Below are 22,341 nucleotides of genomic sequence, written 5' to 3' on the forward strand. Positions count from 1 at the left end.
ATGTGTTACCCGAGGTCCTTTCAACCCAAAGCTCTTGGTAACTTTTACTCTGTACGAGGTGGTGTCAGGAAATAAATCAGGGGGAAACGGCCATCTGACTGATAGATGGCCGGCACAAACAGGACAACACAAGTATTTTCACTTAAAGCTAAACTTTACTTAGTCTCAAGCACTTACACACGTCTGCAACAGGCTAGTAAAACACTCCCAGCCTTCAATAATTACCGAAACTGAGTGTGGCTCTCAAGTGACACAACGGCAACCCGTTTGCCGGTGGAGAACACAAGATGCATCCAGAGGGAGAGACCCGTCCAACTACCTCAAACTTTTCCCCCTTATTTATACATTAAGTAATACAATGACATGTCACTTAGCCCTGGTCTACACTACAAGGTTAGGTTGAATTTAACTGCATTAGGTCGATTTTATAAGCAATGCGGCTACACAACCAATCCCATTCCATCGACCTAAAAGGCTCTTAAAATCAACTGCTATACTCCTCCCCGGTGAGGGAAGTAGCACTAAAATCGACCTTCTTGGGTCAAATTTGGGGTAGTGCAGATGCAGCGTTGTACAATTCAACGGTATTGGTCTCCGGGACCTATCCTAGAGTGCTCCAATGTGACCCCTCTGGACAGTGCTTTCAACTCCGATGCACTAGCCAGGTACACAGAAAAGACCTGGGAACTTTTGAATTTCATTTCCTGTTTGGTCAGTGTGACGCGCTGAGCAGCACAGGTGACAATGTAGACCCAGAATCACAAACAAGCTCTAGCATGGAGCGAATGGAAGATGCTGGATCTGATTGCTGTATGGGAAGAAGATTTGTGCAGGCAGAACTCTGATCAAAAAGAAGAAATGCTTATATATATATATATGCCAAAATAGCACATGGTATGGTGGAAGGAGGCTACAACAGGGATACACAGCAGTGCTGCGTGAAAGTTAAGGTGCTCAGGCAAGCCTACCACAAGACAAAGGAAGCAAATGGTCGCTCCGGGTCAGAGCCACATACATGCTGCTTCTATGATCAGCTGCATGGCATTCTAGGTGGGAACCCTACCACTATCCCACCACTGTCCATGGACACCAGCCAGGGCGGAGTCTCCTGCAACACGGAGGAGATTTTGTGGATGAGGAAGAGGAGGAGGAGGAGAATGTGCAGCAGGCAAGCAGAGAATCTGTTCTCCCTGGCAGCCAGGACCTTTTCATCACCCTGGAGCCAATACCCTCCCAAAGTGGGTTCTCAGACCCTGAAGGCGGAGAAGGCACCTCTGGTGAGTGCACATTTGTAAAAGTGGTTAAAAGCAATTGTGTTTAATGTATGATTTGCCGTGAAAAATTGGGATTCGTTCCCAGCCAGTACAGATACTGGAAAAGTCTGTTAATGTGTCTGGGGATGGAGCGGGAATCCTCAAGGAACATCTCCATGAAGCTCTCTTGGAGGTTCCCTGAAAGCCTTTGCAGAAGATTTTTGGGGAGGGCTGCCTTATTTTGTCCTCCACAGTAGGACACTTTACCATTCCAAGCCAGAAGCAAGTAGTCTGGAATCATTGCAGTACAAAGCATGGCAGCGAATGGTCCAGGGTTATGGTCGCATTCATGCAACATTCGGTCTTTACTTTTCTGTCTCAGCCTCAGGAGAGTGATATCATTCATGGTCATCTGGTTGAAATAGGGAAATTTTTGTAAGGGAATGGTAAAAGGACCCTGTTCATGCTGGGCTGTTTGCATTTGGCTAAAAGGGATCATCCTGGAGATTAGCCACGTGGTGGGGGAGGGGTGTGCTGCACATCCAACCCAAAACTACAGCCCCCTCCTTTTAAATGGCAAACCCAACCAGCATTGCTTGCTATGGGAAGAGAGGGCGCTGCAGTTTGAAACCATTCCCAGATGTTACGGAGGTGGAAGAAGCCAACCCCGCATATCCTTTGGCTTACCATGGCTGCCTGGAAACCAAATGCTGTTGCCTAGCCGTATGTGATGTGTCACCATACCTGCAGGAGCTCAATATAAAAGGCAAAATGCGATGTTGTACCTAAAGCCCATGTGCTGTCTGCTGTGAATTTCTTGATTCACTGTGAAAAAGTCTCCCTTTTGTTCTCAGAAATGTATCTTAAATTTAACTCTCCCTTTTTATCCCCCTTGTAGGTGCAAATGGTTCTATGCTGCCAGTATCATCTCCGTCCCTGAGGTTATCACAGATTAGAAGATGAAAAAAATGCACTCATGATAACATGTTTTCTGAGCTCATGCAGTCCTCCCACACTGTTAGGGCACAGCTGAATGCATGAAGGCATTCAATGGCAGAGGCAGGAAAGCATTCAGTGAGCATGATCAGAACACACAGGAGGAGATGCTGAGGCTAATGTGAGAGCAAACGGACATGCTCAGGCATCTGGTGAAGCTGCAGGAAAGGCAACAAGAGCAGAGACCGCTGCTGCATCCATTGTACAATTGCCTGCCCTCCTCCCAAGTTCCATATCCTCCTCACCCAGACGTCCAAGAACATTGGAGGGGGAGACTCTTGGCACCCAGCCACTCCACTCCAGAGGATGGCCCAAGCAACAGAAGGCTGTCATTCAAACAGTTTTAATTTGTAGTGTGGCTACAATAAGCAATGTGGCCTTGTTTTTCCCTCCTCCCCCACTCCATCCAGGCTACCTTGTCAGTGATCTCACTTTTTAAAAAATAAAGAATGCATGGATTCAAAACAATAGAGACTTTATTTCCTTTGCCAACTGTGGTCAAAGGAGGGAGAGGGATTGGCTTACAGGGAAGTAAATTCAACAAAGGGGGCAAGGAGAAACACACAACTGTCACATCTGTAGCCTGGCCAGTCATGAAACTGGTTTTCAAAGCCTCTTTGATGCACAGAGCACCTAGCTGTGCTCTTTTAATCGCTCTGGTGTCTGGCTGTTCAAAATTGGCCACCAGGCGATTTGCCTCACCCTCCCACCCCACCGTAAATGTCTCCTCCTTACTCACACAGATATTATGGAGCACGCAGCAAGCAGCAATAACAATGGGAATATTGGTTGTGCTGAGGTCTAACCTAGTCAGCAAACAGGGCCAGTGAACTTTTAAATGTGCAAATGCACATTCTACCACCATTCTGCACTTGCTCAGCCTATAGTTGAACTGCTTCTTACTACTGTCCAGGCTGCCTGTGTATGGCTTCATGAGCCATGGCATTAAGGGGTAGGCTGGGTCCCCAAGGATAACTATTGGCATTTCAACATCCCCAGTGGTATTTTTCTGGTCTGGGAAGTAAATCGCTTCTTGCAGCTTTTCAAACAGAGTTCCTAAAGATGTGAGCGTCATGCACCTTTCCCAGCCATCCCATGTTGATGTCGGCGAAATGTCCCTTGTCATCCACCAGTGCTTGCAGCACCATTGAGAAGTACCACTTGCAGTTTATGTACTGGTTGGCAAGATGGTCCGGTGCTAAGATAGGGATATGGGTTCCATCTATCGCCCCACCAAGGTTAGGGACCCCCATTGCAGCAAAGCCATCCACTATGACCTGCACATTTCCCAGAGTCACTAGCCTTGCTAGCAGAAGGTTACTGATTGCCTTGCAGCCCCACAGTAGATTAGCCCACTCTGAATTGATTTCCAACTGACTGTTAGCAGTCAGGTATTGCAGGCTTCCACAGGGCTATCCCACTCGCTTCTCAACTGTCAGGGCAGGTCTCCTCTTGGTATTCCTGCACTTCAGGGCAGGGAAAAGCAACTCTCACCGTTCCATGAAAGTGGCCTTACACATGTGAAAGTTTTGCAGCCACTGGGAATCATCTCATGCCCGCAACACTATGCGGTCAGGGCCGCTCCAGGCACCAGCTGAGCAAGCGGGTGCTTGGGGCGGCACATCGGGCTCTTCGGTGGTGGGTCCCTTGGCCCCTCTCGGGGGGAAGGACCTGCCGCCAAATTGCTGCCGAAGAAGAAAGCGGAGCAGTGGAACTACCGCCGATTGCGATCATGGCTTTTTATTTTTTTTCGCTTGGGGCGGCAAAAACCCTGGAGCTGGCCCTGTATGCAGTCCCACCAGTCTGTGCTTGTTTGTCAGGTCCAGAATTGGTGTTCCATTGTATCAACTAGCCCCACTGCCACCATGATATCCCAATTGCCACATCCCGTGCTTTCAGAAATGTCTGTGTCCATGTCCTCCTCACAATCGTCCTTGTGCTGGCATCTCCTAGCCAGGTTCTGCACATATTGCAGAATAATGCGCGAGGTGTTTACAATGCTCACAACAGCAGCAGTGAGCTGAGCAGGCTCCATGCTTGCTGTGCTATGGTGTATGCACAGGTAATCCTGGAAAAAAGGCGTGAAACGATTTGTATGCCATGGCTTTCAAGGAGGGAGGGAGAGAGGAAGGGGAGACTGACGACATGTACCCAAAACCCCACGTGACAATGTTTTTGCCCCATCAGGAATTGGTAGCTTAACTCAGAATTCCAGCTGGCAGCAGGGACTGTGTGATAGCTACCCACAGTGCACCACTATGTGAGTTGATGCTAGCCACGGTATTGAGGACACACTCTGCCAACCTACTGCACTTAGTGGGGACATACACGATCGACTTCTATAAAATCGACCTAATTTCATAGTGTAGACATACCCTTAAAGAAACTTTGTTAAGCAAGCAGTTTCAATGGTCAAGCAAGAGGTTTCCTTCTGATTACACTGGTCTACAATTTTTGAGAAGTCATCTGCTTCAGAGATAAAAAGTGATATTTATTATGTATTTTGATGTGCTGAATTCAAATATGACAATTAAAACAACTGATTAGCTACTGTTTCTAAGATATTTAAGTTTTTACATTTTATGTCTATGTATATTGTGTAGATAGTTTTAATCATAAATTGTAAACCTAGGTCTTTTCATGTGTTTATGGTTGCTTTACATGATAATATTTCACCTGTCCTGTTTATGTAACACTTTAAAAATCAGCAAAAGGGTTATATAAATAAAATTTATTATGAAACAAAAGGCAAAAAACTATTATGTACATAGTTTAGTCCTATTCAGTGTCTACTCGGTGCTTCTTGGCTTGTCTCTTGTATTCATGAAATGGAGCATCTCTTGTCACTGTCCAGCAAAAGTCTGCAAGCATTGATGGGCTCCATTTGCCCTGATAGCATGCCAGGAGATTCCACTGCTGTAGTCTGGAGCCCAACAGCTCTGCCTTACTCTTGGGTAGTTCCAAATCCCTGACAAGGTCATTCAGTTCACCTTGTGTTATGAGGTGTGGTTCAGAGGAGGAGGATGGGAGAAAATGTGGGTCCTGTGACATTGATGGTTCAGGGCCAGAAGTTTCATCCTCTTCCTCTTCCTCGTCTGACTCAAGTGAGAGTGATTCTGGTGCATCAGGAACCGGCAGTCCTTCTCCGTGGGGTACTGGGCGTATAGCTGATGGAATGTTTGGATAATGCACAGTCCACTTTTTCTTCTTTGACACACCTTTCCCAACTGGAGGCACCATGCAGAAGTAACAATTGCTGGTATGATCTGTTGGCTCTCTCCAAATCATTGGCACTGCAAAAGGCATAGATTTCCTTTTCCTGTTCAACCACTGGTGAAGATTTGTTGCACAAGTGTTGCAGCATATGTGTGGGCCCCACCTCTTGTCCTGATCTCCAATTTTGCAACCAAAATAAAGGTGATAGGCTTTCTTAACCATAGTGGTTATACTGCGCTTTTGAGATGCAAAAGTCACTTCACCACAAACATAGCAGAAGTTATCTGCACTGTTCACACAAGTACGAGGCATCTCTGCTCACTTTGGCTAAACAGAAATGTGTCCCTTTGCAAAATCAAACACTGACAAATAAGAGAGCACGACACTGTATGATTTCTAGAGCTGATATAGGGCAATTTGTTCAGCAGAGTGATGTAAGCTTCGTTATGATTGCATCATCCATGACTTCTAGGAATAACATGATGCAATTCACATCATGTATGATGCAATACCAGCTTCAGATTGCATCATTCATTGTTTTGCCTAAAAAGCAAGTACTGTCCAAACCCAGTCATAGACTTATTCATAGATCCAGTCAAAGATGTATTTTAGTCATTTCTGGTTTAAATTGAGATTCCTTTCCTTTACAACTCACTTATCCTCCGCCATTCCCAAGTCAAGGGTCGTATATACTGACCCAATAGCATATCTTGAAAACTAGAGCCAATCAACAATTTTAAGCATCATTTTCGTTCTTAGTGACCCAGAATTAGTAAAGTTGGACTACATTTATTTCAGAAGCATTTTGGCTGTAGAGCAGTGTTATTGATTAACCAGGCGTGGGGTTTTTTTTCCAGAGTTTGCAACCTTGAGGCCCCTAAAATGCATGTATCAGCAACTTCAACATAATTCTTATCAGGAAGGACACAGGGTCAAGCTGCCCTTTTTGTGGCACCCAAAACCATCTCCCCTCCTGTCTTGGTTAAGCTAAGCCTGCTGCATGGCCACTTTACAGCCTGCTGACTTGACCGCTTTTAGCAATAAGCGATAGTGGTTTCAGGCACTTTACTGGTTTGCCAAAATCTCCCCATACAAATGGGCCAAATTCAGCACTGGCACAACTCCACTGACTTCTTTGGAGTTGTGCCTGTTTGTGTCACAGCTGAATTTGGCCCATTTACTTTAATGGAGTTGCATGTTTGTTACTGACAACAGAATTTGGCCCTCATGTGAATTGTATAAAGCAACGATAAACTCTGATTCTTTGGTTCTTCTTAACCCACAGTTATTTAGCACCTTTAATGCCAAAGCACTGGCAGCTGCCAGATCCATCACAGAGATAGAGAAGTAAGAACACAGAAGTGGGTTTGATCCTGCAAGATTCTGAATACTCTGGCCTGATCCAGTAAAGTATTTAAGCCTCTGCTTGAAGTTAAGTATGTGAGTAGTCCTATTAAAGTCAATAAAACTTTGAGCATGGGTTGAAGTGTTTTGCTAGATTGGGCCAGACTGCTTAGTACCTTGCAGGTTCAAGCCCACTTGCAGCATCTGTGAAGGGTGGGGCTTTAAAGTTAGTTTCTTTTACTGCAGTCCAGGAGGTAGGATCACCTTTGTTTCCTGTAGTTTACAACCTGGTCTGTTACAGGAAGAGCCGCAGCAGTTGGAAGGAATGGATTTGAAGCTAGTCAATCTCTTTGCTGCTTTTGCATTTGTGGTTGTCCAAACATCTGAGGGTAAGTCATCCTGTACATTATCTATTTGCTACATTTATAATAGGTTTATCTTTTAAAAAACAAAACAAAAACATAAGGCAAAGTGTCTCTGTGTGGAATTGGAGCTATTTTATATCCATAGCATTGTGAGTAATTGGAGATTATCACTTTTGGTTTTAATTTCTATACAGAAAACTGGGAGAACTTTAAGCATGACATCCTGACTCCACTGACATCAGTGGCAAAACTCCCCTTGACTTCATTGGGGTTAAGATTTCACTCTGTTTTAGCTAATTACCATTTGTAAAATCAAGGGCAGTTGGATATTTAGACTGGGGAACTTTTTTTTTTTGTAAAATGGTTTAAACAGGAAATGCCAGGTCTTTAGAAAGGATCAGTACAACAAGGTATTTGTGACAATAAATGCTACCATTTTAACTGCACTTCAGAGCAACTGGGACAATTCATCTTATTGAAGTTACTCACATGCAGGAGGGTCTCTAGGACACTTTACTTGCAGACTTAACCAGCACTTTCTAAAGTCATGTATATTGTGTGTGTGATAGGTGCCAAGTTTAAATAGGATTTTATAGCTAAAATGTAGAAAAACTGATTTTCATCGTCTCACATTTTAACTGTAGCAAATTGCACAATAGATTAACTCTCCCATTTTGCATCATGCTTACTGACAGCTCTGCTAGGTGCATACATGAGTTGAGTCCACATACTTTGCTTGAATTTTCTAGCCCATGTAGTCAATATTTTATTGTTTTCCTTGTAATTTTATATTACAAAATAATCTTGTTAAACTCTGTGATGTTAAAATCTTTACCAAATTCAGGAGGTGATCCAAGAGCCTGATCCTGTGAAATACGGAGTGTTTTCAACTCCCATTGACTTCAGCGAGAGTAGAGTTTTAAACAGCAGTACATCAAACCACACTGCAGAACTTTTAGTGCATGGTAGCTGGTTCAGACAGCCAGTTAGTGCCCAGCAAGCTAGGGAATTGCAGATTTATACCCTGGCTTGCTGTGCACTAACTGTGTATAGACAAGCCATCAGCACCTTTCAGGATCATGTCACAAATGGGTAAAATGTGCCTTAAAATTCTACCCTGCCAAAATGGCCTCTGCACCTGTTGGATGGCGCAGGCTTGCGTGAGCTGTAATCTGGATGTACTTGCTGGGAATGCATGTGCTTCCACGCTAGGGGCAAGGTGTTCAAATAAGGGCATAGAGGGAGTTTTCTTAAATTTGTTCTTTTATTCTGTATACCAGATGGATCAGTATGTATGAGACAAATAATTAGGTGACTAAGCTCTGCATTTAACAACAAATCAGTAATTAAAGGCAAATTTCCTTAAAGTCTAGCAAACATACTAGCCCATTTTGGAACTAGAGAATACAGTAGGAATTTTATAGCTTTGAGCCCAAAGTCTGCCTCCACTACACCACATTTACCTCACTGGTGTGGCACAGATGTAAGAATAAGACCTGGCTCTTAATATTCAATTTTATGTGGGTTTCTTTTCTTTGTGGTTTTCCATATATTTGACCTCTGTTCAGTGGAATACACGAGAGCCCTCTGGTGGCCAAAATAATACCTGTGCAGTCTCATGAATCAAGGCAGCCTAATGGATAAGGAATCTTCAAAGTATTTCAAAGGTAGTGGATTCAGATTTGGTTTATTACATTTCAGGTTGGAGACGTTCTGGTTGTGTCTTTTGGGTATTCTGGGGTGTGATTTAGGACACTGGTTGTACTGCCCCAGCCAAAGGAAGAGACGTTTGGGAGACTATTACTTGCTAAAGATTAGCAAATACATGATAAATGGTAAAGGGATGGAACAATAATTTTTAATTAAGATACAAAAAAGAAAAGTTTTAAAAAACTTGTGGAAAATAATAACCACCTTGCCACCCCCTCAAATATACTGAAAATAAGGAAGGGTTAAAAATAAGTGGTAAGGGCTTCCACCAAACTGCCAGTCATAAAGCGAGAGTGAGTGAGTTAAGCAACTAAAGTTAAGCAAATGGCAATAAACATGAATGGGCAAGGGAGGAGAATTATATTTCAAAGTAGAAATTACTTATGTGATCCTGTATGTTTTTAAATTAGGACCAGATCCTGCAAACACTTAATCAACTGAGTTGTTTGCATGATCTACTTGCATCATTACAATTACCTGCTTGTACCAAACGGAGTGCTTACTGTGGTTTATAGTCTCATTGTCCCATAGTAAGTCATACTCAGTAGTAAGTGTTTGCAGGATCAGATTGTAACCTCTGCAGGGCAGGGATGAGTCTCACGTGTTTGCAAGAACGTTAGCACATTTGGGGCACTGCAAACATTAAATCACTTTTCTAAAGCAAAAATTTTAAGTGACCTCTGAACTCAAACTTATCACATGTGGAAATGCTTGCCTGGGAAAAGAGTAGCTCAATCACATAAAGAAGTGGGATCTGCAAAAAGAGGTAGATTAGAGGTTACGTGTTTAAAGATAAAATTGGGGGGTTGGGTTCCCACTCCTGGGCTTTACTGGGGTCACGCAGGGAGATCTGCCAGGGTCCAACCAGATGATTGAGGGAGATGTGGGTTTTTTCCTCTTCCTTTGCTTTCATATTTTGACCTCCTGCTTAGTTTCCTCCTTGCTTTTCTCTTCCCGTTCCTTACCCCCACCCTTTCATTTGTGCCTATCTGCCTCCTCCATCATATGGCCCACCCAGAAATGTAGCTTCTTGACAGCAGTTGGAGGGTGGCCAGAGCTATTGCTTCTTCCTTTGTTCTTATACCCTGGAAAAAGTGCAGAATTCCAGTTGGAAATTCCAGCAAGACTTCGGAACAAGAAATCCTCCCTAAGTGGCTTTCAGCTCCCGTCAGGGATGGGTGAAAACTGACCACACGTATTGACTGGCACAGTATCTCAGTGGGTTTTGCTGTCATGGGGAAGGCCAAGAAATAAGGCTTTGGAACTGGATGGTGCAAAATCCCTGGGATTTTCCAGCAAATTTTGGGATGTAGATGTGGTTGAAGGGCTCTTTGCTCCTCCCTGGGTCTGTCGTAAATTAGGAGCTCTGTATGGTGGGGAACTGCATTGAATTTCTTGGATAGCCATCTGGTGGATTCTTCTGCATGATTGTATGATTCAGCTCTTTATAAATAAAGGGAACAAAGCCTCTAACAAACAGTTGATGTCTCCTTGGTGAAAGTCCCCAGGCAAGAGGAAGGATCAACATGGATAATATAATTTGTAGAAATAATGACACCAACAGGGCAATGTCCCTCGTGACGGAGAGGAAGCAAGAAGCTGGGGATTTGCCACTGCAGCTGCTAATCCCACACAGCCACTAGTTCTAGCTTGCTGGTTGAGGAATTCAGCTTGTGACTCTGTTACCACACTGAGTCTAAATCCTGGCCTGGATGAAGCAGTAATGAAAGGGATTTCTGTCTGTGCTGCTGACAGAGACAGAGGCAGGCAAAACATGAGAGGAGGAGGCGGGAGGAATGCCTGTAGGAATGAAAAAGGCCAGGCCAAACTTCAGTTTTCTTTTCTTTTAGCAACTGGACTAGACTGAACCAAAATCCAACTTAAGGGCAAGTCTTCCTGGGTGCACGAAGAAGAGGGCACAAGTCTCTCTGCTGGTTCAGCCACTGCACTATATTGCCTTTTCCCCTGAAAAAGATCCCATGTGCTTCCTATAAGCATAACATTTTTGGTGGAGAATTGCAAAAAGGGGAAGATGTGCACTGTGATTGTTGAAAATACTGCTAAATACTAATAAAAGGTATCCCATACGTATAAAGTGATTGATCAGTCAGGTGTACACACCCCCGGTCATAGAGGTGCCGGGCAATAGGGGGAGAATTAGAGTCCTTGCTCCGACCCATCTGTCAGGGAAAACTATACAGATATAAACTGTTTGTACAAACTGTCTAGCTATACACACCCCTGGTCAGAGAGGTGCTGGGCCATAAGGGGGAGGATTAGAGTCCTTGCTCCTACCCGTCTGTCGGGGAAAAATTGCATAGGTGAATATATCCTCGGTCATAGCAGGCTTTGGTCAACTACCAATTTAGCAAGGAGGGTGGGTTCCTTAACTAGCCCCACCCCTCCTGGTCCCTTTTCCTAAATTTTTTTTTAATTGTGAAATCACAACAATATCCCACACTTCTATATCCTTCAGAGTGATGTCTTACAGAAAGCTACTCCTTATTTGCCCATGCTTGTTCCAGGTCTTTACAAAACACACAAATTCTACACCCACTAAAAAATCTGCCTGACAGAGCAGGAGGGGGGATCCTAACTAGACTGTGCAGGGGAATTAAAGGAAGCTCCAAGCCCAGTCAGAGATGGCGGCTGGCGGAAAGAAGTCAACCAACACAGTCCAGGAAGGAGGGCTGTGCAACCTCTAAACTGGAAGGGTGAATTATGAGCCAGGAAGGCCAGAATTTAAAGGAGGCCTGTGGGACACTAAACCTTGTGGGTGAGCAAAAAGAGACCTTGGTGGGAGCTGAATGATACTGAATAAAGGGGATCCCAGGAGAGGGGAAGGGAAGTACATTTCCCAAGTCCAAGCAGGCCATAATGGGGGCGTTTTACATGTCCTCTCTGGGTTTTCTGATCTCCACTGAACACTTTGCAGTAGCCCTTCTCCCTTCAATCTCTCCATTAGAGGGAAATACTGGGGAGGGGGGCACACAGGTTTATCCCAGTACTGGACCCCCTCAGTCTCATAACTCAAGGATATATCATCTTGGGGGCAAAATACATGCTTCCCCTTTCCATCAACAAACCTCTTCTGGCTCTCTAGGTGGTTTGTCAGCCAGGGAAGCTGTCTGCAGATTGATAAGGAGAGTAGCTGCAGAAGGTGGTTCCAGAGCTGAGAGCCAAGCTTCATTCCTGGGGCTTCAAGCCCTCAAAACAGTTGTACTAGCAGTGGCAGCTTCAAAGACTGAAAGTGTTGATCCTGATTTGCCTCTGCAAGATCAGTTTTAAAATCAGACCCAAACACACAGTCATTAGTGATTGCTGTCACATTGTGGTCACAACAGTCAGTGCCTACCTCAGGGCAGGCTGTCTACAGCAGGATGGACATCCAAACTGGTGGCATGGTCTATAATTAGATTTCACCTACCCAGTAACAAAAGTGAACTCCTGGACAGCTATATCAGTCTTAGGCCTTGGCTACACTGGCACTTTACAGCGCTGCAACTTTCTCGCTCAGGGGTGTGAAAAAAAACACCCCCCTGAGTGCTGCAAGATACAGCGCTGCAAAGCGCCAGTGTAAACAGTGCCGCAGCGCTGGGAGCGCGGCTCCCAGTGCTGCAAGCTAATCCCCATGAGGAGCTGGATGCGACCTTCACTTCAAAGCGCTGCCGCAGCAGCTGTCCCGTGGCAGCGCTTTGAAGTTTCCAGTGTAGCCAAGCCCTTACTGTGGAGTCACAGACAGTCCTCAGACTCTTGCCACCTGGCACACAGCATTTCCAAAGTGTGACGGGGCCATTAACCAATCCTTTGTATTGTGATGTTCCTTGATGGCCCATCTGATTTTGATATTCCTTCTCTATGGGCAGGGGGATGATTCCTGTGCCTGGGTTCACAAGTTCAGAGCAAATATTTTCAAAGTTAAAAAGCAAAACTTACATATTTCTTTGTGGTATTGAATACAGACATAACAAGTGAGATTAGCACATGCAGCAATTTACAAGCATTTCATAGAATTAAACACTAAATACATTCTTATAAGACTAATACCTATTTTGAACAAAACTAACAAATAGGTGAACTGGTTTGGTTTCCAGCTATGAATTTGTCAGTTCTTAACTAACACCTATAGCCTTGGTTTACCAACATCACAGTTGCTTTCAGAGTTGTCCCTCCAGAAGTGTAAGCTATTTATTAAATCTCCTGATGATGGTATTTAAATACAAATCCACAGGGATAGTTGGAAGAAACACTATACCTGAAGGAGTGGTGGTGGAGGTGGTGATAAGACACAGGAGGAAGAAATACTGACTGATCGCAAAGACTGCAATCTTTCACTAAACAAGATGGATTTGACAAGATGGGCAACACAATGTCCCATTCATTTCAACCTTGAAGACTTTTTTTTTTCCCCCTTTTGATTCTTTCAGCTACTCTATTTCTGGTATCCTTTAACTGTTGCACGGAAGTATCGCACCATGTACCCAGAAGACTTCTAAGAAAAGTTCTAAAATTTGAAATCCAGAAAGATGATGGAGTGTGCAACATACCAGCTGTGATGTAAGTGAAGCTCTGTGTGATCATATATTAAAGAGACACTGTCAAAAGTTAAAAATTATTGGGCCTGGTTTTCTACTGAGTTATTCCAATTTTATACCAGTATCATTCCATTCATTTCTTTGGCATAAAACTGATGTCACAGTGGAGAAACAGACCCTGTATATTTTAAAAACTTTCCTTCTCTGCATTATACCTTTGATTGTTAAAACTGAATTAATTGTTTAAAATCTAATTTATATTTCACCCTTAATGTTTTGTTGCTTTTGCACTTCACTCAGCATGGAAAATGAGCATAAACTTAGCAAATCAGATTTTCTTCTTTTTTACAGTCATTCCTACTCAGTTTCACTTTTTGCTGTCATGTACTAGCAAAATAACACAATGTTTGGTCAGTAGTATCTCAAGGGAGTGCTTAAAATCCAAATAAATTAAATTAAGTTAAAAATCGTGGAAATATTCCTATTCATCTTCGGCTTTGTAAGTCTTTTGTTTTTATAACACTTGAACAGACCTGACTGTGTCACTTCATTCCCAATGCACTAATTTGCACTGTGTTTTATCTTCAGCCTCAGCAAAGATGCTTCCCTTCTGCTCTGTACTTTTTCAGGTCAGGAGTAACTGAGTAATTATGCACTAAAGCTACTTTTGCTTTGGAAGGTAAAGCTGGAAGAAACGTTTTGGATGAATAGTTTGTTTACTGAAAAATGCAGTTTTGGTTGACCCAAAACTATTTGTTAATTTGATTTAAATTCATTGAATAGTTTTGGCCAAAAAAGGGGGGGAGGGGCTAGATTCTCAAGGACACTTAGGCACAGTTCACAAAATGGGGTGTGTGTGCCCCCTCATCCCTTTAGTCCACTCCCATAGGATGTGGGAGACCCAGCTTTAAATCTGTGCTCTGGAAAAGGGATTTGAACCCAGGACTCCCCTCCCAGGTCATTCTAGCTAGATCTCAATGTGTGCTGTTGAAGCTCTTCTACGTCTTATAAAGAATTTACTAGTCATTGGAGCAAGGACTTGAATTTGGGTCTCCTCCTCCCAGCTGGGTGACCTACTCATCGGATACAGAGTATTCCAGCATGGATGTCTTTCAATCTCTCTGTGGAAGATGTCCTACTTGTGATAAAATACTTGAATAATATTGGACCAGAGAGAGTGAGAATGGCTCTGTAGACTGGTAGTTAGGTCAATCACCTGGGATCGGGGATACCTGGTTCAAATCGCTGTTTTAGAGCAGTGATTTGAACCTCAACCTCTCACATCCCAGATGAGGACCCTAACTACTGGGCTAGAATGGGAGGGTAGCATCCAGAGCTTTGTAGCGGAGCCCGGAGCTGGAGCGCGGAGCAGCTCTGGAGCAGTGGAGCTGCAGGTTTTTGCCTGGAGCTGGAGCAGAGCCAGAGCACAGCTCCAAAGCCCTGGTGGCATCACCACTACTTCATTCTCCTAAAATACAGTCCTTTACAAATGCCCAGAAAGAAAATATTTCAGATCTAATGGAGCATTGCATTTGACCCAAAATGGACTTCCTCTATTAGCCAAAAATGTCTGAGTATGGTTCAAACCAAACTGAACATTTTTTTTATTTTTGCAGTATTGACAGCAAACAAGCCAACAGAAAAAAAATCAGATATGTGCCTAGCTCTGTTTGGAAGATAATATGGTGATCAAAAGTTGGTCTTCCAAAACCTGAGATGAGAGTAGTTTTGTTGCTTTCAAATACGGCTAGTTACCTTTTAAGAGTTGCTTTTTTTTTTTTAATGAGTTTTGCAATAGACAACATAACTTCTTTTTCTTCTGGCAGCCTTCATGTAAAGCACAAGAAGTTATGTGTAAGCGCCCATAATAAAACTGTTAAGAAATGGATGAAAAGGAACAGAATCAAAGATCATAGAAGAAATGGAAATCTTCATTCTGGGAAGAAAAGGAACACAAAAAGGAAAAATCAAATTGTGGTGAAGCAGTAGTGTGCTGAAACAACACCCAGGACAGAGTTACCTGTGAATGCTGCATTGTGTTCTCTGCAATAGACAAATGTTTGGTTAGGAGTTCACATACAATAACTGCTCATCATTTTGCAATTACAGCTTTAAAAATAGTTTCCCAAATGTCTAAATTCCCAGAGCGAGCAGTGACAGATGTCAGCTGTACACATCCTTTACCACCTTTAATATGCATCTTGAAAGGATCTTGTTCTTTGGGAATCATTCTGGCCAGATAAAGGCAAAAGTTGATGCATTAGGGATGACAATATCTTCCTGGCCACATCTTGTGCTTTTCACTCCACTTCATCCTCTGATATCTCTGTATTTGTCAATACTTCTAATTTCTGACACCCTCTCCTGACTTGGCTTTCATATCCTTCTCACTCTCTGACTGCTGCTTTAACAACTCCTTAGGGAGTTTCTCCCCCTCCTCTGCTTATCTCAGGGTCTTGCCTTTGGCACCCTCCTCTTCTTTATATCTTATCCTTCTCTGCTTGCACAGACTCAGCTATGATCTTTTTGCTACCGGCTCACAAATTGATTTCTTCTCATGTGACCTGCTTCTCAGTTGTGTATCTGATTGCTTTTTCTGACATAACATTCTGGATGGCCAGCCCCCAGTTCAAGCTCAAGATGACCAAAATGACCTCTCTCTCCCCATGTCAAGCTTCCTTTGGTTCTAAACTTTCTTCATTATTGCTGGCAATACCACTGTCCTCCCTGCTCCTCAGGCTCAAAATTATGGGGTCCAAGATTCTGCTGCAAAGATCATTTCCCCAGTTTCATTATTCTTTTTTCTGATCATGTTACTCCCCTCTTCAAGTGCTTCCCTCAGCCCCTTCCAGCTTCTGTACCAAATTTCTCATCCTGGCCATCACAGGCCTGCACCTCTTTGCCCCAGCCTACACCTTTGATCTTGTTTCTTTTGTCTCACCTCATTATCTTAGTATTGCCAGTGATACCAGCCTTGCTAGACAGGACATGTCCCTCCTTCCACTGCCATCTTTCCTGCTGCCTCCTAATGCGTGGAGCAGCCTTCCAAACTCAAATCATCAGGTCCTCTCCCTCCTCATTCAAAACCCTCATGAAGACTTACTACTTCCACACAGCCTAGAAATACTAAGCTATGTCAGTCACACGCACTCTTTCTGCCCCAACATAATGTGAGAGAAGAAGTAATGAGTGAAGGAAGGTAGAGATTTAAAATCAAGTAAGAGCACTATGCTCATCAGGGTATACCTATAATAATCCTAAATTACTATAATGTGGTGGTATAAATCTTTTCTCTCTTCTCCAGTTGTTTTTGGTCTCACTGCAGCACATCTAAAATTAGACTGTTAGTTCCCTAAGGGTAGGGACTGTGTAAAGTACATTGCAGTTGTTATTAATACAAACAACTAAAACTACTAACATGTGATAAAGCATGTAGGATGGTAGATACAAGAAGCAAGCAAGTCTCCCCAAAACAAAATAAAAACAGCTAAATAACAGCCCAGCTCCTTCAGCTGCTGATGTGCACAACGCTGGAAGAAACTAATTCACACCTGAAATAGCAATAGGTAAGAAAAAACTAAGGACTGGATCCTCAATTCAGTGCAGGGGGGGCAGCGCGGATGGTAGCTCTAGGCCACCTTTACTCTTCCTCCAATCCTCTAGGACGATGAGGGCTGAATCCACGTCTGGCACAATTTAGAGCAGCCATAGCTCTCGCCTACGTCTGCTAGAAAATGTTCTACTGGCCCAGGGTTGTTCCCCAACCCTTGATGCACCTGGAAATGCTTCCCATTGGATACCTTCTACACCAAGGTGGGGGAGCAGGTGAAGCAAAGTTGGCATAGTCAGCTTTACACCAGCTGAGAATTCCACCATTCTGGGGAAATCCTCAGCTGTCCGATTAAAGCCTTTGTACAACTGGAGAGGTGCCTCCGGAAGATTTTTATCAGAGGTGAGGATCTGGTGCTTACAAACTTTGAGCTTTGTTTATTGAGACAGAAGGAACAAAAAGTTCTGGCTTGGTGAACCTTTAGCCAGGGTACAAATAATCACTGTGGGGTAGGTTTTGAAAGGTATTTAGGTGCTTAAAAAGATGTAAATAGGAGCCTAATGGTCTTTTTAAAAAGTACATAGATGCCAGAATACCAGTGATTTTTGATGGGAACCTAGTGGGCTTTTCAGAATTGCCTATCTGCATCTTTAGGCACTTAAATACCTTTAGAAATCTGACTCTTTTAAATGGAGCCCACAACACAGACCTAGGCCAGGGAAAATGCCTCAGCCATAGTACGTACATGATTTGAAAAAGCTATTTTTGCGGTATGTTTTCGGCATGTACAGTATATGCTAAATATAATAAAAATACCATTTTGAGACTACCGAATATGAAATATGTTGTAAACATGAATGACATAGCTATATATGTTGTAAATTATATTGTGTTATACAGATGTGAGCCTGATGTATGCAACAAATCTGCTCTACCTCACATTTTTCCATTGGTTGACTTGAATAAATAACTACAGGGCCAGCCTGAAGGAAGATGGCAACCTGGGTAAAGCTGTACTGTTGTGCCCTTTCTCTGAGTTTAAGTACAGATACACAGTATAGTCACACATCTTGAGTTCACTGGAGAAGCTTTTTAAATTATAGTAGGGACTGTGTTCACCTATAGCTGAGACCACTGCAAACGGCACGGGCAGTCCATATGCTCAGCACTGGCTGACTGAAGCATCCAAACCTCTGGCACCAGCGATGAGAACGCTGGGCTGACAGCCATGTGAAGCGCTGGGGGTGTGTGGGGGTGGCAGCACTGTGAGGCATTAACTGAAGCGCAGCACAGCACACACCTGGCATGGGGTCTGTTGCCCTGAGCTGCCAGAAACCTGCCCAGGGAGCCCTGTTGCCTCCATTCCTTAGCACTGCCCAACCCCAGACATCGCTGTATGCCCCCAGGAGTGCTCACCACTAGCCCAAGTATGCCCTGTCTGCTCCTGCTCCATGGGCATTTGGGGGCAGGTGAGTGGCTGCTCTGGCAGGTGGGCTGCACGACGCAGCCTGGGATGAGTGCAGGAGACACCAGGGAGAAGCAGATCGCTTTCTGGTGCTCTCCTTGCCTCACCCAACCCAGTGGGGACTGGCACACGGCACAGCCCCGGGGCAAGGCCAAACCTGGCCCCAGCCTCTCCTGCAGGGTGCTCCCTTGTGCCTGCTGGGGTTCCCACAGCTCGCCCTGGGGCAGACCCTCCCCAGCTGCAAGTTGCAACAACGCCCCCGCAACTTCAGCCTTTCCCCAGCAAGAGTTGGTCCTACCTGCCTGTCCCCTCTGCTGAGCCGCGACACTGTGTGGGCCAACAAAGCCATCCATTAGTGGAGCCCAGCTGACAGGCCTCTCACCTCTTAATCTGCCTGGGCGCCGGCACCCTCTTGACCATGGTGCCCTGGGAGGTCATGCATGTCGCCCACCAGTAGGGCTGGCCCTGGGTAACTGCTTGAATATATTGAACATATTAGATGAAAGCAATGCTGTAGGGCCTGGTGCTGCAAGGTACTGAATACTCTCAATGCCTATTCACTTCAATGTATGATTGAGCCCTATATAATGTATCTTGTTAGTTCCCGTGGCCATGAGAGTATTCCCTGGCCTGTGTTCTGCTGCCAGTCGCCACACGTATCTTTGGACTCTTCCCTTTGGAGCTAGGCATTTTTCTTGGCCAGGGTTATGGTGGCATTCAGGCCCTCTTTGGGTTTCCTATCAATCTGTGTAAGTAAGTGGTCTCCACCAATGGCTTGTTCCTGCTGAGTGTCCTCATCTCCCACTGACGTTCTATAGGAGGTGCTCAGCTCTTCACAGGATTTGACCTATGCACCTGTCTCACAAAGCTGGTTCAGGTATGTCCTAGGTCCTCTATGAGCCCATTTGATTTGTTTCCTCCCCTGCAGTCATTCAGTCTCCTCACACTGTACATGCAAACCAAGAAAGCATGGTTGATCAAAGACAGCGGTGTGCAGAGGCAGGCTGTGAGAGAAGGGAAGAGTGGAGGATGTAGAGGTAGAATGAGGAGTGGTAAAGCTGCAACTCCAGCAGGGGCAGCAGGCAGCAGCAGACACTTGGAGTAGAGTCCTGGAACCCACAAGCAAGGGGAAAGAAGGCACCCAAGACGCCTTGGAGATGCAATCCTATCCAGGTGAGTAGCAGTGAAACAGAGAAGAGGACCCTCCCCAAACACCTATTCCCATTCTCTTGCCCAGAGAGGGAAGAAGAGTGATGGGTGTTTCAGCAAATAGAGAGGTTAATATGGGCCTGTGGGAAGTTCCATGAAGTTCTGGTTGGCAGACGGGGCATGGGGCATTCTGCTAGGCATCAGAAGTGTTTTTGTCAGTGAACCCAACATGCTCAGCACTTTGAGGATGCAACAATTCTTTTATGGTTTTGAACCTGCCTGCCTGAGAGGGCATGTTCCAGCCTGCAGGGCTGCCACCCCAACAGGTTTTGCAAAAACAGCTCTGCTGTATTGAGGGCAAAATACAATGGGAGGATTTGGCCCAATGTTATAATGGAATGCCAATTCTAGCGTAGGGAGTAAGGTCTGCCAGATAAAGGATTTTACAGGTGATTGTCTTTGTACTTTATTTATGTTGCATATCCTCTGTCGCTAGATTCCTCTGTCTTCATCTCCTGAATTTTTGTGTTGAGAAATTACTGATTCATAGCTGGATCTGCCTTTGGTCCTTCTCCAAAATAAAACAGACTCTACAAACAAAAACTGTGTATAACATTTAAGAAAAGCCATCTAATAGACAATTGCTGAGCGACATTTCTGTGGGGAGAGTGCCTAAACACACTTTTCCCACTTGCTGATGACTGGTATAGTTACAAAAAGACATGAGCACTTACGTTTTCAAAGCCATTGGCATTGTAAGAATCACATAGAATCCTCAGACACTACTAAAATATTTTCACTTAATAATAGCTTGTTCTTATACAGTACTTTTCATCAGTAGATCACAAAGGGCTTTACAAATAATTATCTTCATTTTACAGGTGGGGAAACTGAGGCATAGAGAAGTGAAGTGACTAACCAGCAGGCCAGTAGCAGATAGGAATAGAACCAAGGTCTGCTGAGTCCCTGCCCAGTACTTGCTCCATTAAGCAACATTATCAGGACCAATTCAATGTTGAGACTAAGTACAACTTACAACCTGTCTCCTTTGGACTCAGTAGGGCAAATTCAAAAGTGACGTGAGGCGGTGTAAGTTACATGTCAGTAATCGAGTGTGAATGTGTTGGTCTAACATGTATGCTGTTTGGGGCAGGAATTAGGTGTAAATTATATCTATCAGCATGGACACTTCATGCCTGCTGACAGCCAGAACAGCTTCAGTTGCTGCCCTCCCCCCCCAACTCCTCCCCTTCCAGAAAGCAATGGCCCCTCCTGCAGCTCCCAGCTGTTCCTCTGCTCCTGCCTCTGCCTGTCCCTACCCCATGCAGCTTGCTGGCTCAGCTGCTCTGCAGGGAGAGGGCCCGGTCACACCATATGACCAAGCAATCTGGGGGGCATCTGACCTCACATGCCCTCTCCAACACGCTTGAACATTGGCACACAGAGGTGTAAAAAATAACCCATTGTGAACTCTAAAAACCACATGCTAGTGTAAACCATTGGAGTAAGACATTTTGTCACTTATTAAAACAGTATTTGAGCATTGGGATAAACCTCACTTGTCCACTTCCTAACAAAACGCTCTGTTGGATAAATCTCGCTCACTTCTGTGAGTCCAGTGAAGTGAAGTAAGTTTTGTCCATTCCTTTATGTTATTTTTTGAGCTTTGCTATTTATCTACTTGGAAACAAAATTAAAATCAATCGTTTTCTTTCAATAAAATTGTCTCTGCATTTTGTTTTTCAGAGGAAAAGAGGGTCCTGTGGCCTATTAATGTATGTTTTCTCTGCTGAGTGGAGGGTCTTGGAGCTAGATTTTCAAAAGATGCAGATAGGGACCTATGCCCAGATCCTCAAAGGTATTTAAGTGTTTAACGTCCATTGATTCCCCCACCCCTGCCCCCATTGATTGATAGATTCCAAGGCCAGAAGGGACCATTGTGATCATCTAGTCTGACCTCTGGTATAATGCAGACCATAGAACTTCCTCAAAATAATTCTTAGAGCAGATCCATTAGAAAAAACACCCAATTTTGATTTAAGAATTGTCAAGAATGGAGAATTCACCGTGGCCCTTGGTAAATGGTTACTCTCACTGTTGAAAATTTACACCTTATTTCCACTCTGAATTTGCCTAGCTTCAGCGTCCAGCCATTGAATCATGTTATACCTTTCTTTGCTACATTAAAGAGCCAGCCCATTATTAAATGCTTGTTCCCCATGTAGGTACTTATAGACTGTAATCAGGTCACCCCTTAACCTTCTCTTTTTGAAGCTAAACAAATTGAGATCTTTGAATCCCTTGCTATAAGGCAGGGGTAGGCAACCTATGGCACGGGTGCCAAAGGCGGCACGCAAGCTGATTTTCAGTGGCACTCTCACTGTCCAGGTCCTGGCCACCAGGCCGGGGGTCTCTACATTTTAATTTAATTTTAAATGAAGCTTTTTAAACATTTTAAAAACCTTATTTACTTTACATACAACAATAGTTTAGTTCTATATTATAGACGTATAGAAAGAAACCTTCTAAAAAGGTTAAAATGTATTACTGGCAAGTGAAACCTTAAATTAGAGTAAATAAATGAAAACTCGGAACACCACTTTGAAAGGTTGCCGACCCCTGCTCTATACACTCCATGACAAGATGCCTACCTGATTCCATGCAAAAAGGAGAATTGGGGGGGGAGGCAACACCAGCCTCCCTTATAAACCTGAGCCAAGTGGTTAGGGAACTCACCTTAGAATTGAGAGGCCTTGGT

At 44.1% G+C, this 22,341-nt stretch overlaps 1 protein-coding gene across 3 annotated transcripts in view; it reads left to right on the forward strand.

The window, feature by feature from the left end:
* CCL28 (C-C motif chemokine ligand 28) overlaps window positions 1–17,983 on the forward strand; it is a 42,623-nt gene extending 24,640 nt beyond the window's left edge. For 2 of the 3 annotated variants that reach the window (XM_030565756.1, XM_030565755.1), the window contains 3 exons: window positions 7,111–7,198; window positions 13,312–13,441; window positions 15,246–17,983. In XM_030565756.1, coding sequence (XP_030421616.1) covers window positions 7,111–7,198; window positions 13,312–13,441; window positions 15,246–15,408 — 381 coding nt within the window. In that variant the 3' untranslated portion in view covers window positions 15,409–17,983. The remainder of the gene's footprint in view (window positions 1–7,110; window positions 7,199–13,311; window positions 13,442–15,245) is intronic. The other variant, XM_030565753.1, reaches the window with a different exon arrangement.
* Window positions 17,984–22,341: the final 4,358 nt, after the last annotated feature.

Source organism: Gopherus evgoodei, chromosome 6 (assembly GCF_007399415.2).
Source record: "Gopherus evgoodei ecotype Sinaloan lineage chromosome 6, rGopEvg1_v1.p, whole genome shotgun sequence".
Taxonomy (NCBI): domain Eukaryota; kingdom Metazoa; phylum Chordata; order Testudines; family Testudinidae; genus Gopherus; species Gopherus evgoodei.